General features: G+C 33.5%; 1 protein-coding gene across 1 annotated transcript in view; it reads left to right on the top strand.

Annotated features, from left to right (window-relative positions):
• Positions 1–7,085: 7,085 nt before the first annotated feature.
• Positions 7,086–15,286, top strand: part of LOC149770174 (peptidylprolyl isomerase domain and WD repeat-containing protein 1-like) — a 58,016-nt gene continuing 49,815 nt past the window's right edge. Inside the window, exons 1-2 of the mRNA XM_089949288.1 lie at positions 7,086–7,214; positions 14,401–14,503. Coding sequence (XP_089805414.1) covers positions 7,100–7,214; positions 14,401–14,503 — 218 coding nt within the window. The 5' untranslated portion in view covers positions 7,086–7,099. The remainder of the gene's footprint in view (positions 7,215–14,400; positions 14,504–15,286) is intronic.

Genomic DNA, 15,286 nt, shown 5'->3' with positions numbered 1-15,286 from the left:
CCAATGTGTGTAGGTAGAGTAGTGTGAATATAAACATTAACTCTTTATTAATAGTGGAAGTGTATGTGATTGTGTGTTTGTGTTTGTGTTAGTAACTAATAAAGTAAGTTTGTGTGAATAGTAGATTATGGGTTTCTTTATTGTTTCTTAACGTATGTGGAGAGTATAGTTTGGGTTTGATTATATGAAATGAGAAAGTAGGGGGATGTTTTCCTTCACGTACGCGCGATGTTTGGTCATCATCTAGGTAAGATCCATTTTATGTTTTAGGGGGATGTTTTCCTTCACGTTCGCGCTTTTCGTATAAGAACCCACAGTATTCGTTGTTCAAACCATTCTGCAAAGAATACAAAGAATACAAAGAAGATTGCGTCAAACCAAATGGACAAATTGCAAACCTTGCAAGACGTTTTAGACAACTTAGGAATAATGGAACAGATGCTATTAAGACTGGTTGAAGACCATTATTCCTATAGTCCCCATCGTGTGAAGATGGAAATTAATAACTTAAGGAAAGCAAAGGACAAGATTAGCGGTGTCATGAAAGAGATCAAGGAGGAGAAGGAGGATGAAGAGGAAAGAATAAGAATACGCAATTGGAACGAAAAAATTGAAAAAGAAGAAGAAAATGAAAAGAAGAAGAAAGAGGAGGAAGAGAAGAAAGAAGAGGAGAAGAAAAAAAAGAAAGAGAAGAAGAGTGTAGGAGATAAAATAAGAACTTGGTGGAGGAAAAGAAGAAATTAGAAGAAAACCCAAAGGCCCTTTTCAGGGCCAGCCATATTTCTCGAAAAGAGATAGTCTTTGAATTGCCTACCCCTTTTTTTAATTTTTTTTAAAATTTTTAAAAAAAAAAAATCCCATGTTAAATTCCCCTTGTCCGTAAAGTGACCTACGATTTATTGCCATGTTCAATTCCCCTTGTCCGTAAAGTGACCCACGATTTATTGCCATGTTCAATTCCCTTGTCCGTAAAGTGACCCACGATTTATTGCCATGTTAAATTCCCTTGTCCGTAAAGTGACCCACGATTTTTCTCCATGTTAAATTTCCCTTGTCCGTAAAGTGACCCAGGGGTGTTTTTAATGCTAATTCCCATTGTCCGTAAAGCGCCCCCATTCACTACTGTGATGCAACATCAAATTAACAAGAAGCTGGAAACTGCGCATTTTGGCGAAAGTTTGAAAAGCAATTTTTTTTAATATTAACAGCGTGTATTGCAATTTATAAATGAGTTTAATTCTTAAGCTATTAGTAGTAAACACATATTAATAATGATTCATTGAGTTGATTATTATTATGTGGTTATTAATAATTACATTTTTCTTATTATCTTAACTTACCGGACGAGTGAGATTTGCGCAAACTAGCAGGTGAAACAGCTGTATAGTTTTAGTGTTACTATCATGAATTATGCGCGATAATGGTCTAAATACAAAGAAACAGGTTTGGACTGTTCAGTGGAAATAGAAAGTGCACATTTTTGGACTGTAATATTAATTTTGGAACTATTGTAAATTATTCAAAGGAGTTCTGGCAATGCTATTTTGACAACATGATTGTTCGCGGACCAGTACATTTCCGCTTCTAAAGTTTACACGGAACTTTTTTCTTTGGGACTTTAGTGTAAGTCTTTCAGGATTATTTTGGATTCACTTCATACTAATTTAAGTTCCTCTCCTGTTTTCATTTATATAACGTTGATGCTTAAATTATTTGTGAAGTTTTACAAAACTTGTTGGTTTTGCTTCTTTCAGTTACTTAGTTTATGACCAACAGAGTTGTAAGAATTTAAATATTTAGGTGAAATATAGTTGTTTTCCTTATCATCTGAGTTGTTTGATTCAAATCAGATGATTGAAATCACTCCAACAAAACCATTTAAAAAATAATCTAAATGATTTTTCAAATTGTTTAACATATGATGATAAAACTACACAGATTTTGTGACCTAGATCACTTGTAGATATAATTATAATGTATTGGCAAAGGATGTGACAATATCTGCTGTGAAAGAACATGTTGTGCAAGTCATGAAATATTTTTATAATGGACACCTTCCTGCTGCCTGGTACAAAGCTTCTGTTGGAAAGTAGCTTGTTCTTCCACAAGATGTGTGCTCAAATACTGTTGCTAATTCCCTCCAGTCCTACCTGGATAATTGGACAATTCTTCTCAAAGTATGTGAGGAATGTAGGAGCTCTATTAATACTGGAATTACTGACAAGGTGCAGAACTTTGGTTTTGAAAAGGAATGCTGAAGAGTATCTTGAATGAACGAAGCCATTTGCAGTGGCTTTTGATAAGGTAAAGAGTGACAGCTACTTTACCTGGTGGAAATCTCAGTCAAAAGACTTGGACTATCCTATCATGGAACTGAGCAACCCATTGTGTGGGAAGCTGCCATGGTGCTGGCTATGAATGCATATTTTCTATATTTTTGGTTATGTTCATTCCAAGGCCAGGAACAGGCTGTGGTACTAAGAAAGATGAAAATTTGTTTTTGTTTACAAACTGTTAAACATAAAGCACCTTACCTGAATCAAAAATATACATTGAAACTAGTATTTAGATATAGCAATTTCAGTGTGTTTAAACTAAATTTCAGCAAATGACTTAACCTTGCCTTTTAATTACTTTCTAACATTACAAATTATGTGCGAATTCTGCAAATAAACTGAAAACCTAAATCTGTTTTTTATTCACTTTATCATGATATGTCAAAGGAGATAATCACAAGCGTATAAGTCAACACTAAAAATGTATGGAAATGTCTTGCCTTTACCCCAAAAGCCACTAACATTATGAAAAGCATTCAGAAATTCATTCCAAGAGTATTGCCTTTAGTATCACCACTGTGTCAGGATTGAATATTTCAAGAATTTTCACTTCATGTAATTTTTATTCTTATAATTCAAATGTGTGTTGATTTTGTACAAATTGTACCATTAGCTGCTAATGTGACATGCTATGCTGACAAAGAATTACCTTGGTGTACACTTGTGCCTTTAGCTGACAGTCAGGGACAGCGGGGTGTGTGTGTGCTGAGCATAGCTTTGAACAAATTCCTTGCTGGCGTACTGTCACTGGACACTTAAAACCTACAAAACGAGAACATATGACTTTTACCATCAAAACGGGGACATTTTTATTTTAACAAATCACGGTCAATAAAGATCTATTTTACTACGCATTTGATATATACATGTCATTTGTAATTGATTTGTGGTTGATTTCCAAGAAATATCGTATTACAATCGTTACCATCAGAACGGGGACACACACATATACACAGTGCTGGAAATTATACAATCAAATAAGGGACAATCAATAAGAATATGTTTTGATTCTAAATAAGGATCAATTCAATCTAAATACTGCAGTAATCTCACCTTATGAACATAGTTCCCATCCATATTAACAAACTAAATTGAAATTATCTTGTTGGACTTTTATATTATTTTTGTTGTATATATAAGTAAAAATGTATGTCCAGGAGTTTGAAGAAACTGAATTGTCAAAATTGTGTGAAAATACAGAGAATGTGTCCCTTTTTCTAAAATGAAATAATCAAAGGTTTGCATGCCAATCTTCAGTTAAAATAATTTTATTGGCAAGAATACAGTTTATAACTTAAAATGTCCCCCAAAATAACAAATTTTTAACTTTGGTGTACTAAAATTTGCCACTTTAGTGCAATCCCCTTCATTAATAAGCCAATGCATGATAAGATCTCTTCAATATGAAACACACCAAAAATGTATTTGTTATGATGGCTTTGTTTAGTTTTAGTGAGCTCAGGACAGAGCCACATAAGTGTCCCTGGAGCCAAATAGTTCCTTTTAAAATCTGATTGTGTGGATTGATTTTATGACTTCATGTGCAGTATTTAAGTACCGGCACTACGTTACGGAAATATAATAAGAAGAAACCATGCAGTTGTGAGATAGGCAGGCACTTGTGAAGTTGTATTGTAAATGTATAGTTTTGATATTTGTGGTCATGCATTGATTAGAGGCAAATTATTATAGTTTCTTTCAATCGTTCACTAAAGAGACATCTTGCATGTAACAATATTAATGCTCAGAGTTAAAAAGGAGATAAAATATATATAAGCACAGATGAATTGCTAGAATCTCTTGTCCATCGTAAAAACCGTGCATAATATCTGTATGAAACCTTTTATTCAGTTTTCTTGTTTTCCCGATCTAATTTGGTGAAATGTGTTATGAACATTGGACAGCCCATTAATACACATGTATATCAATATTGCTCTCTGTGTTAAAAAAGAAAATGGACCGTATGTAGTTGTCTATGTTTACATAAATGATTTAAATACTGTTAGCTCTTCTTGATGCCATCTTTGGTAATTTGGAAGCAAAGTGCGCAATCCAAGCCGATAGCAAAACAGTGTGAATTTTCACCGCGTAAACGGGGATGCAGTTTTCCGACAGTTTTCCACGAGTGGGACGTGTGTATTGTTGTATATAGCATGATCTCAAGAAAAAAATACCCCAATACAGCCAATAGCTGAATCACGGCACTTTTAGATTAAAGATGTCAGCACCATTTCTGGATAACCGCCGTGAATTTTATGGGCAATTAATCAGCTATATTTTTATCTGTTTATATATACAACATAAATACGCCATGAACACTATTTTATTGTTGTTTACCTTATTGCAAGTGCCCTTAAAATTCCTCGTATCTCCTTATGAAGTTTAAATCCTTGCACTTAACTACAAAAAAGATGGGTCTACTGCCTCATCGTGGTCTTCATCTGATACAGCTATGGTCACAGGAACCTGTTGTAAACGATTAAGGTAATATTTATTTATTAAATGCAAATTTTGCCTCGAATAAATGCTCACCATGAACAAAATAGTGTTACGACTTGTCAGAACCATTTCTAGATAACCGCTGTTAATTTTATGAGAAATGAATCAACTATAATTTTACTTGTTTATATATAAAACAAAGTTGGGTCCAAGGTCTCAGCTTTGTCTTCACCTACAACCGCAATGGTCATACATGGTAAAAATTATTTCTTATATTTTAGTTGCTTTATATCATACCTGATTCAATCCGCTGCATGGCCTGAATGTAAAACTGATTTCCCATCTGTTATTTACAGCCCCCTGTATGCCAGCAAGGATATTCATAGAATAAATAATTGGTTATATATTTTTCTAAGATAAATGCTTTTGATTCGTACTCTGTAGGATGTACAATTAAAACGTGCAAAGGCCAAAACATTCATACAAGATTTAATGAAACACATGAAACTAAATATTGCCATCATTAGCAGAGAATTGTCTCAAAATTGTCTTAAATAAAGAACTGTTTCTTAAATAAAGAACTGTTTCCTAATTTTTTTCCTATGTTGCAAAAGTTAGCAACGGGCAAAAGTCTCCTTGATAATTTTATTTTCATGGCCTACATACACCGACATCTTTATATGTTTCATATAATACTTGTGACTTCGAGAATATGTCCAGTACATAAGAATAATAAATGTTTGCTCGTGCTCCCCGATTTTCAATTGAATGATTATACCACATAGAAGTGAATATAAAAGATTTTCACACATGTAAATTATGTACATATTTTTAAAGCTAGTGCATCAGATTCTGTTTTAAGCATTACGATTGTTTCACATAATATGGCTGACTGTAACCAGTTCTAAGGGTAAAATACATATATATTATCGAATATTGCTGATATTGGTGGCAATATTGTATATTACCTTTATAACTTAAGCATAGTCTTATTAATATCAAACTTTATGAATATATTTAAAAGTGTACTTACCAGTGTTGCACGTGCGCTGTTGCTAAACCCACACACATCACAAGCAATCGCGTGCTGTCATGGCCTAACTTCCCGAGCACAATGAATACAGTGAACATACGCCATTATACGGATTGCTTATCTTTTTTATAAGTCATAATAAATTGATAGACGGGTATGGAAAACAGATTATGGTGAAACAAGATGAAACAATAACTACCAAAAACTTAATCATGTGTTGTTGAAATAAATTTTAAACAGCAGGTAATTTAGGACAACAATGCTAAAATTAAAATGAATAGGTTGCAATAAAATTATCATGCAAATCAATCCCGAAGCACCTGCATCAGTGATCAACAATCAAGACTTTGCCGTTTATATTGGTATTGCATGTTGTAATTATGTTATTATTTGTTGCTGCTCATGCGCATATACCTTAATGGGAGCATATGTTTTCTCGTCCCATAGGGTCAGTCCGAGTGGATTCGGTCTTGTGATTTTCAGCTGTGGTTTAGTCGGCTTTAATCATTTTGGCCTTTTGTGCTTACGAATATAAATTAGTCATTACATGCATTTATTAGAGAGAATGTGTTGATTGCTCTATTCACTAAAAGATATATGTAATGGAAAAAAGTATAAATGATGATGAATAAAATGTCATGAGTGAAGAAAGAGGCACAAGTACCATACACCTGAAGTTTACCAGTAATCGCCTGGAATAGTTTAGTCAGGAGTGTCTCAGTAATCGTTACAAAAACTTTAAAATCGTATGACACATCAAGCTCTGTTGAGACTGGAAGCATAGGAAAGATTTTTGATTGTAGAGACTTGTATTCGCGTCTTAATTGTGATTATCAAAGTTTCCTAACATATTAAATAAAGCTGAGACAGAAAACAGGTAAAGGAAGTGTGAAAAGTACAATGGCCGATAATCTTTTCTAATATCGGTATTACAATCTGCGTAATCGGTAAAGGTCTGCTGTTTGCTATCCGTGCTTTATTTTTGTATTGTGTTAATCCTCACTGACCAGTGCTTCAGTTTTTGCAGCTCAGAGTTTTAGCAATATATGTAAACATGTCATTGACTTAGAAATGAATATATATGGGTATTGTCTTCTTCTTCTTCTTCTTCTTATTATTATTATTATTATTAATCAGTCTTTTAAACGGTCCTTTGTAACCCGGGCCTTTTCCGTCCAGGTCCTTTCTGACCCATTACTGGCCTTTCTGGACCGGGCCTTTTCCGTACAGGTCGTTTCTGACCCGTTACCGAATAGAAAGTAGAGGGACTTACTTAACAATAACAACAACTATGGCGGAAAACTCGAAACGGCGACTTAAAATCGAAGAAACTCCTGGTGATAATGACGACGAAGATGTGGTTGGACCGCTGCCAGAAGAGGCAGTGGTAAAGAAGAAACGAAAAGGTTGCCAGTTTGTCTGAATTCATATTTAAGTCTGGTTTAAAATCCGTACCATCTTCCGTGTTTTTCTTATGCGTGCTCTACTTCCAATTTTCGATATTTCGTAGTTGGCTCAACCTTTTACCTCATCTCGTTGGTTCCTGTGTAAGCTGTCGATGTGCACACACCCAATCCACACAGTGCACTGTGCTTTAAATATAACACCTGTTACTTAATTGACTTAGTGAAATTAAGAGTATCCATAAATTGATAGAGGACTTGTGGGTTCAAACCCACAGGGGTTCGTTACAAAGAAACTTTGGAGTATCCGTCCTTGAATCAAGGGATGCACTATATTATTACAGTTCAGAACCTCCATCCCTTGATTCAAGGACTGATACTCCAAATTTTCTTTGTAACGAACCCCTGTGTTCAAACCTGTGACAGTATGTTGTTACAGGTTCCCCCTCCCATCAGTTGACCGATAATCTTAATTTAATTTGCAACGACTCAATGAGCCCCAGTGAACAGGCCTACCTGTACAATTTATAGAATTATAGTATTATCATCCTGACACGGTTTGTGCCCTTACTTTGAATTATAATGCTTATGTTATAATATTGCATGAAATTATTACAATTGCTATAAAAAGTGTTCAGCTATATCTGCTGAATTTATTAATAGTTTAAACATGTTTAAAACCTCTCCAAATTGTTTGCCAGCAACTATTTTTCCAAGTTGGTCAAAATTAGTCTTTCCTAATGTACAATCATGTTTTGTGCCCTGGAAAATATACCACATGACTTAAGATTGGAATGTGACAATTGTGCTAAGATTTATAAATCTTTTGTTTATGATACCCCTGTATTATTAATATATGCATCTGTAATATATTTAATTTCTTTCAAATGCTGGCGCTACATAGCCTAACAGTGCTGATGCACCGTAAAAATACAATCAACCTTTCCAATGCATATTAGCTGCAGTAAAATACATAAGTAATGATGACAAAAATATCAGAGAAAAAATATGATGCATTGTTTTATTTTTTCCATCATCTTTTGATATATTATCCTATTTTTAGATGTAGTGAATTTTTAACATATTTTTCATGTTTTTTTATAACTATGGTTAGATTCATTATTCTTAACATGATATAAGAAGTGCATGTTATAGTAACCAAGTTTTTGCATTGTCTTTGCTGGCACAAAAATCTTTGTCATGGGTTTCTCTAACAAAAAGGTCAAGAAAACCAACTTGAGGCAAATATGGCATTAACTAAATTATGGTTACTTAAAAAAACACTGAAATATGCTTAAAAAAACTGAAATTCACAATTATTTACATGTACATCTTTTAGATGTTATATTGGTGTACCCCCTGATATTATAATTTTTGATTGTTTTAATAATAAGCAAAACAGACTTTGATTTAAGCAATTTGATCTGAATTTTTCCTTTTTACTAATTTTTTGCACAATCCATGTAATAATGTCAGTCTGTTGTAATTAATGTTACTTGATTGGAAAGGTATGATAAATCGCAAATCAGCCAGAACTTAAAATATAAGAGTGAGATTATGATTGTGAGAGTCCAGAAATGTACATTTACGTTTTTTTCAGGGAAAATATCACATACTCATGTGTTTTAAAGTAAATAAAGATGTACCAGACATAAAGAATAAGTTGAAAGCTGTCCAGACAAGTACAAACAAGTGACTTCATTACACAATTGGAGAAATAAAAAGATAAAAGTAAATAATTACTTTAAAAATTACTTAGGTAAAATGTTATTTTGTTTTTTTTAATAATTATTCAAACATATGCAAATTATAACATGTTTATCTTGAGTATTAGGATACAAAATATCCTAATGACTCAGGGGTCATGCTAGACTTTAATTTTATGGATAAGTGACTTGTCATTCTGGACAGAACAGGGAGAAGTGAGAGCTGAACAGGGAGAAGTGCGAGGAAAGCAAGACACACAATATAAATATATATATATATATATATGCATTTGTGTGTTGTTTTCATTCTCTTATGTGGATTATGCCCTCTATTTCCCAGAATGCATATTTGAATCCAAATTTCAGAGTTCTATCTATATTAATAACACATTTGGTACATTATTAAAAACCGTCATATTCATATATGCAGTGTATTTTGGTACTATGACTTAAAAAGAGAACAACAGAAGCTATACATTGTAGGAAATTTAACTGAGTAACTAGATTACAGTATTGTAATTGCAAGTTAGTACAAATACTTAATCAACTACCCTTAATCAAGGATTTTTACTTTCTGAAAGTTCACTATAAAATGGCAGTTGAAAAGAGTTCTAAACTTGTTTGAAACATCTGTACCATATATAGAGCACAAATGCACACATCTTTCAGATTGTCTCCTTTTAGAAAAAGGTGTTTTCTTAATATAACCAGTCACTTTATAGCTTCTTTAAAGCAGTCCATTGATATGAATGCAAACATGAAGGTTTTATTATTTGTCTACGTATCTGTGGTACCAATAGGCATTGGTTAAATAGAATTTGCTTTGCTGCTATTCTTTTCTTTGTATTTTCTCAAAAATGAGTAAACTCAAAATGACTATACAGCATCTTTCAAATTCCACAACATAGCATTGTCATATTTGTTTCTGACATACATAACTGCATTTTAAAGCTAAATCTTCTTAAACATTATATTTAGATTCTGCTTCTATGAATTGTTTATTTTCCTGAATATATTTGCACAATGGTTTATGAAAAGAGACGGCATAATACAGTGGTACTTCCCAGACACAGCATTGTCCACCATTGTTCCCCAATAGCAGGTTCACTTATGGTTCCAATATGATTTATGAAGAAAATAATATACATGTGGCAATTAAAATATTCTTTTTACCAATTCTATTCTTAAAACACAAATTGGTATTTACATAACTTTAAGTTTTCGAAAAACAAGTTAGTATGTTTTTATCAAATCAGGCAAGGATAGTTGCTGACTTACTCAGGAAAGGATTGATGGTCAGTTAGCTATCAGAACACATGCCTGTGAATGTGCATGAGTTTGTTGGTTGGTGCAGTTGATATGAACAGAACTATTTGATGGCTTGAAGTCTACATTTCGCCTTGAGCTATAACATACATGAAACACTGAAACTAACCTGGCTAAGGGAAGGGAGCATCTCAGATAGGATGGTCATTCAATATGCCTCTTAAAAGTCACAGAGTGAAGTCATTTTTACATGCCTAACAAAGAAAGGCAAAGTTTACATTTTTTAGGCAATTTAGTTGCCCACTTTGCCTGGTAGTGTTACCCCTGTGTATTTAGGTGTGTATTTCAGATTTTTCATGTATTTCTCTGTTTCTAGTTACCCATTAAATTAAACATTTCCAATTTGTTCTCTATCATTTTAATTGTAGCATGTATTTAAATTTTACTTTATCTAATATTTTTTTAATCAGCACTTACTGTCATTGAAAGATATTGATCCAGTTGATAGCATCAGGGTCTCAAACCAAGTGTGTGAGATCACAAGAAACATCGGACATGAATTATGGATGGGCACGAAGTTAGGACAGTTGACTATGTATCGAAAGTTCAACATAAATGTTAATCCTTTTACTTTCTGACATGTTATCTTTGGCTTGGTATAAGAATAAAATCTGATCTTGATAGTTATGTAATTATTTTGCTGACATGCATTTTGCCCTATGCATCAGTTTTAGAACTTTGCTCAGAAGCTCTTATCCAGAGAGTGACCTGCCAGGCCCAGGCCCAGATAAGGGAGGATGGTTGGTGAGAAAAGATAAAATTCTTTAATGTTGCAAGACTGACCAACCCCACCATCAAAAAGAAATTCCAAGTAACCCTCAAGAATAAGTACAGCATTTTGCAAGAGGAGTCACTGTGGCTGTGGCTGTCAAACAACACAGAAAGAAGAGTACATATCTCAGGTCACCTGATTGAAGAATGGAAACAGATAAAGAAATGCATGCTGGATGCCAAAATTCCCATGACTGAAATTAGGGATATCCAAAGAATACATGAAAAATGACCTGGAAGCAAAAAATATTGCAAGACAAGATAATGACCCTTCTTTGAAAGGCTTGCAACAAAAACAGAAGAAGCACCTCAGGCACTATTCTAGAGTGAACCTAGACCAGAGTGAATCTGGACCTACCACTGAAGGACAAAGATGGCAAACTCATCTCAGATGAGATACAGAAGAAATCTCAGGATGGAAGGTGTACTTCCAAAAGATCATAAACAAATCAGAGCCAGAAAACAAACGATATTCAAGAAGCAGCAGATGATCTAAATTTTATCCTAGATTTCATCATTGAAACCAAAGTTAGAAAAGGCTTTAAAAAACTGAAAAACACTTAGTGTCAATGAAATCTGCTCAGAGATGCTGAAAGCTGAGGAAGAAGAAACACCCAAGATCCTCTGCAGGCTTTTTAAGTATATGCAGAAGACAGAAGACACCCCAGAAGAAAGGAAAATTCATATCACTGTGAAGCTTTGTAAGAAAGGTGACCATGGGAACTGTAATAACTGGCGAGGGATTACACTTCTGTCCCTCACTAGCAAGGTCTTCAACAGAATCCCTCTCAAAGGAATTTCAGCTGCAGTGGACAAAGTTTTCTTCAGGGAAAAGCTAGTTTCAGGCAAGGGAAAAACTGTATTGACCACATATTCACCCACAGACAGATTTTTGAAGTGTCTGCCAAATGAAACAGCATGAATTACTACATAGAGGCTTTTGACAGCCTCAATACAAATCCATCACAAAATTCTCCACTTGTACAGAATCCCCGAGAAGATGGAGAATATTATATAATTATAGAGACTCTGAGTGCAAGGTTATCTGCAGCAACCACATCGCAGTTTCATCTTTACCACAGGGGTCAAGCAAGAATGCATCCTATCACAATTTCTTTTTATTGTTTCCATAGATTGACTTATGAAAGAAACCATAGCAGACAACAGAAGAGGAATTCAGTAGACCCTGACCTATGCTGATGACATAGCCTGTTCTCAAGACTTCAGGAAGACATGCAAGAAAAGAAAGTGAGACTAATGAACATCAACAAGACAAAGTTGATGAAAATGAAGCAGAAAACAAATAATAACCCAGTGTGAGCAGTGGCAACAGTTAGAGACTCTGAGTGATAAGTCAACTCAGTCAGCAAAGCCAACCTTCTTTCACCATGCTGACCAACAATTGGAAATCAAAGCATTTGGGAACAAAATCAAAGCTGTAAAAATCTTGTTAACACAATTGCTTCAGAATGAATGTTCATATCAGCAATGAGTTTTCACTAAAAGACTTATTATAATGGCTAGCTGGTCAGTACATGAAAATGGTGTTGTTTGGACTTCTAATATGACTGCCACAATGACCAGCTTGAAAATCTTATCACTGCTTCTCCATGATGGCTGGTCATATTGACATTGTGATTTTGCCAAAAGATGTCTTCTTGTGACAAATTAGAAATGGTGTCAGTCTGATATTGAATATGGCCACCATGGCATCCATCTCGAAAATCTTGTTATCATTACTTCTCCAAAATGGAAAGTCATATCAGCGCATGGTTTCCACTAGAAGACATCTTATGATGCCATGTTGATCCTAAAGGAAATGGTGCCAAACTGACATCCAGTATGTCCACCACATCAGCTAATTTGAAAATAATTTTATAGCTAAAGAGATGGTTTCAACAATCCCATTTAATAAGATTAAAGTAATTATATGTATGCAGCAGTTTTTTCAGATTCATCAAAGAAAGTTGTATATTATGATGAGTATTTGGTGTATAATTGCTGTATTTTAATACTCATGGGCTATTTTAATACTCTTGGTGTATTTTAATACTCTTGGTGTATTGTAATACCATTGGTGTTATTTAATACTGTTGTTGTATTGTAATACCATTGGCATATTTTAATACCATTGGTGTTATTTAATACTCTTGGTGTATTTTAATACTCTTGGCGTATTGTAATAACATTGGTGTATTTTAATACCCTTGGTGTATTGTAATACCATTGGTGTTATTTATTACCATTGGTGTATTGTAATACCATTGGTGTATTTTAATACTCTTGGTGTGTTGTAATACCATTGGTGTATGTAATACATTTGGTGTATTGTAATACCATTGGTGTATTTTAACACTCATGATGGTGTATTTTAATACTCTTGGCAAAGTGTAATACCATTGGTGTCATTTAATACTCTTGGTTAATTTTATTACTCATTGCATATTGTAATATCATTGGTGTATTTTAATACTCTTGGTGTATTTTAATACTCTTGGTGTATTGTAATGCCATTGGTGTATTTTAATACTCTTGGTGTATTATAATACCATTGGTATATTTTAATATTCATGATGTATTTTAATACCATTGGTGTAATTTAATACTATTGGTGTATTGTAATACCATTGGTGTATTTTAATACTCTTTGCATATTGTAATACCATTGGTGTATATTAATACTCTTGTTGTATTTTAATACTTTTGGTGTATTGTAATACCATTGGTGTATTTTAATACTCTTAGTGTATTTTAATACTCTTTGCGTATTGTAATGCCATTGGTGTAATTTAATACTCTTGGTGTATTGTAATACCATTGGTATATTTTAATACTCTTGATGTATTTTAATACCATTGGTGTAATTTAATACTATTGGTGTATTGTAATACCATTGGTGTATTTTAATACTATTGGTGTATACTAATATATATCATGGGTTTATATTAATACTAATTTTATTTTCTGCATAACCATTAAACATGTACCAGTTATTGAAAAACTAATTTTGCCATTTCTAGATTTACCACTAACTTCTCCTTATTTTCCCATTGCTTTAATAGGATAAAGCTGTCACTGACTGAAACTTTTAGTCCACCAAGACTGCTGCAGTGGTATTATTTTCATAACACAATCTGCTGCCTTTTACATGGCAGTTTAATTCATTGGTCAATATACTTACTGGTCATTTACATTGCAGTTGTGGTTATGTTGATCATTGACCTCTATATATCCACACGAATGTCCATCGCTGACCTATATATCCACACAAATGTCCATCACTCACCTATATATATCTACTTGTAATTGATTCACAAGTACATAATTGTTTCATTTAGTGTCATCCATAACCAGGTTCCAGTTTTATGTTTTCATTGCTATTTCAGTCTTGGAATTTGAGCAAGTTTACCTTGAAAATCTGCCACATACTGAGTCGTATGAGAAAAGCTACATGCATCGAGATGTTATCAAGCATATCGCAGTCAGCAAGTAAGAAGATACAGCACTCCCTCATTATAATGCTGTCATGGTGTCATTGGGGGGGGTACACTTCCTTATTCTGAAACTACCTTATAATGAAGTACATATCTGTGCTGTTATATAATTTCAACTGCTATATAATGAAATGGTTTCAATGGCCATACCTGCCTTATCAAAGAAATGTTGTATAATGAAGGGCCTTTTAGTGAGGAAATGCTGTTACTTGATATTTACTTTACCTCAATTTTACACCAGGATGTGGAAAGCTTAGTTTTCAACAATAACATGCATGCATTTTATGAGTGTAAAGCATCCTTTCAGTTATTCATGAAAAATGTTTGCTTTTTTCAGCATTGAAAGTTACAGAACAAAACGATTTTATATGATAAAGTATTTATAATAATAATAATAATAGTAATAATGACTTTATTTAAAGAGGGTAACTAAATTAGCTAAGAACTAATCTACCATGAGGCCCTCATACAAAGGAATTTATTTATTGTACCTGCATCTCTGAAGCCACTGGATATATTTGGTTTGGAAGAAGGAAATAGAGTGGGCATTTCTAATCTCAGCTGGAATACTATTCCAGAGCAAAATTCCAGAGTATTTGACATGATGATGCTATATAATAAGATATTGGACATAATGTTATACACTAAAATAGTATATTGGACATGAACATCATAATAAGATATTGGACATAATGTTATACACTAAAATAGTATATTGGACATGAACATCATAATAAGATATTGGAGATATTGATATTACCTAACAGATGTTATACAG

Source organism: Sinohyriopsis cumingii, unplaced genomic scaffold (genome assembly GCF_028554795.1).
Source record: "Sinohyriopsis cumingii isolate HCF-2022 unplaced genomic scaffold, ASM2855479v2 utg002552l, whole genome shotgun sequence".
NCBI classification, from domain to species: Eukaryota; Metazoa; Mollusca; class Bivalvia; order Unionida; family Unionidae; genus Sinohyriopsis; species Sinohyriopsis cumingii.
The sequence above is the reverse complement of the archived record's forward strand: the minus strand, read 5'-3'. Positions and strand labels throughout refer to the sequence as shown.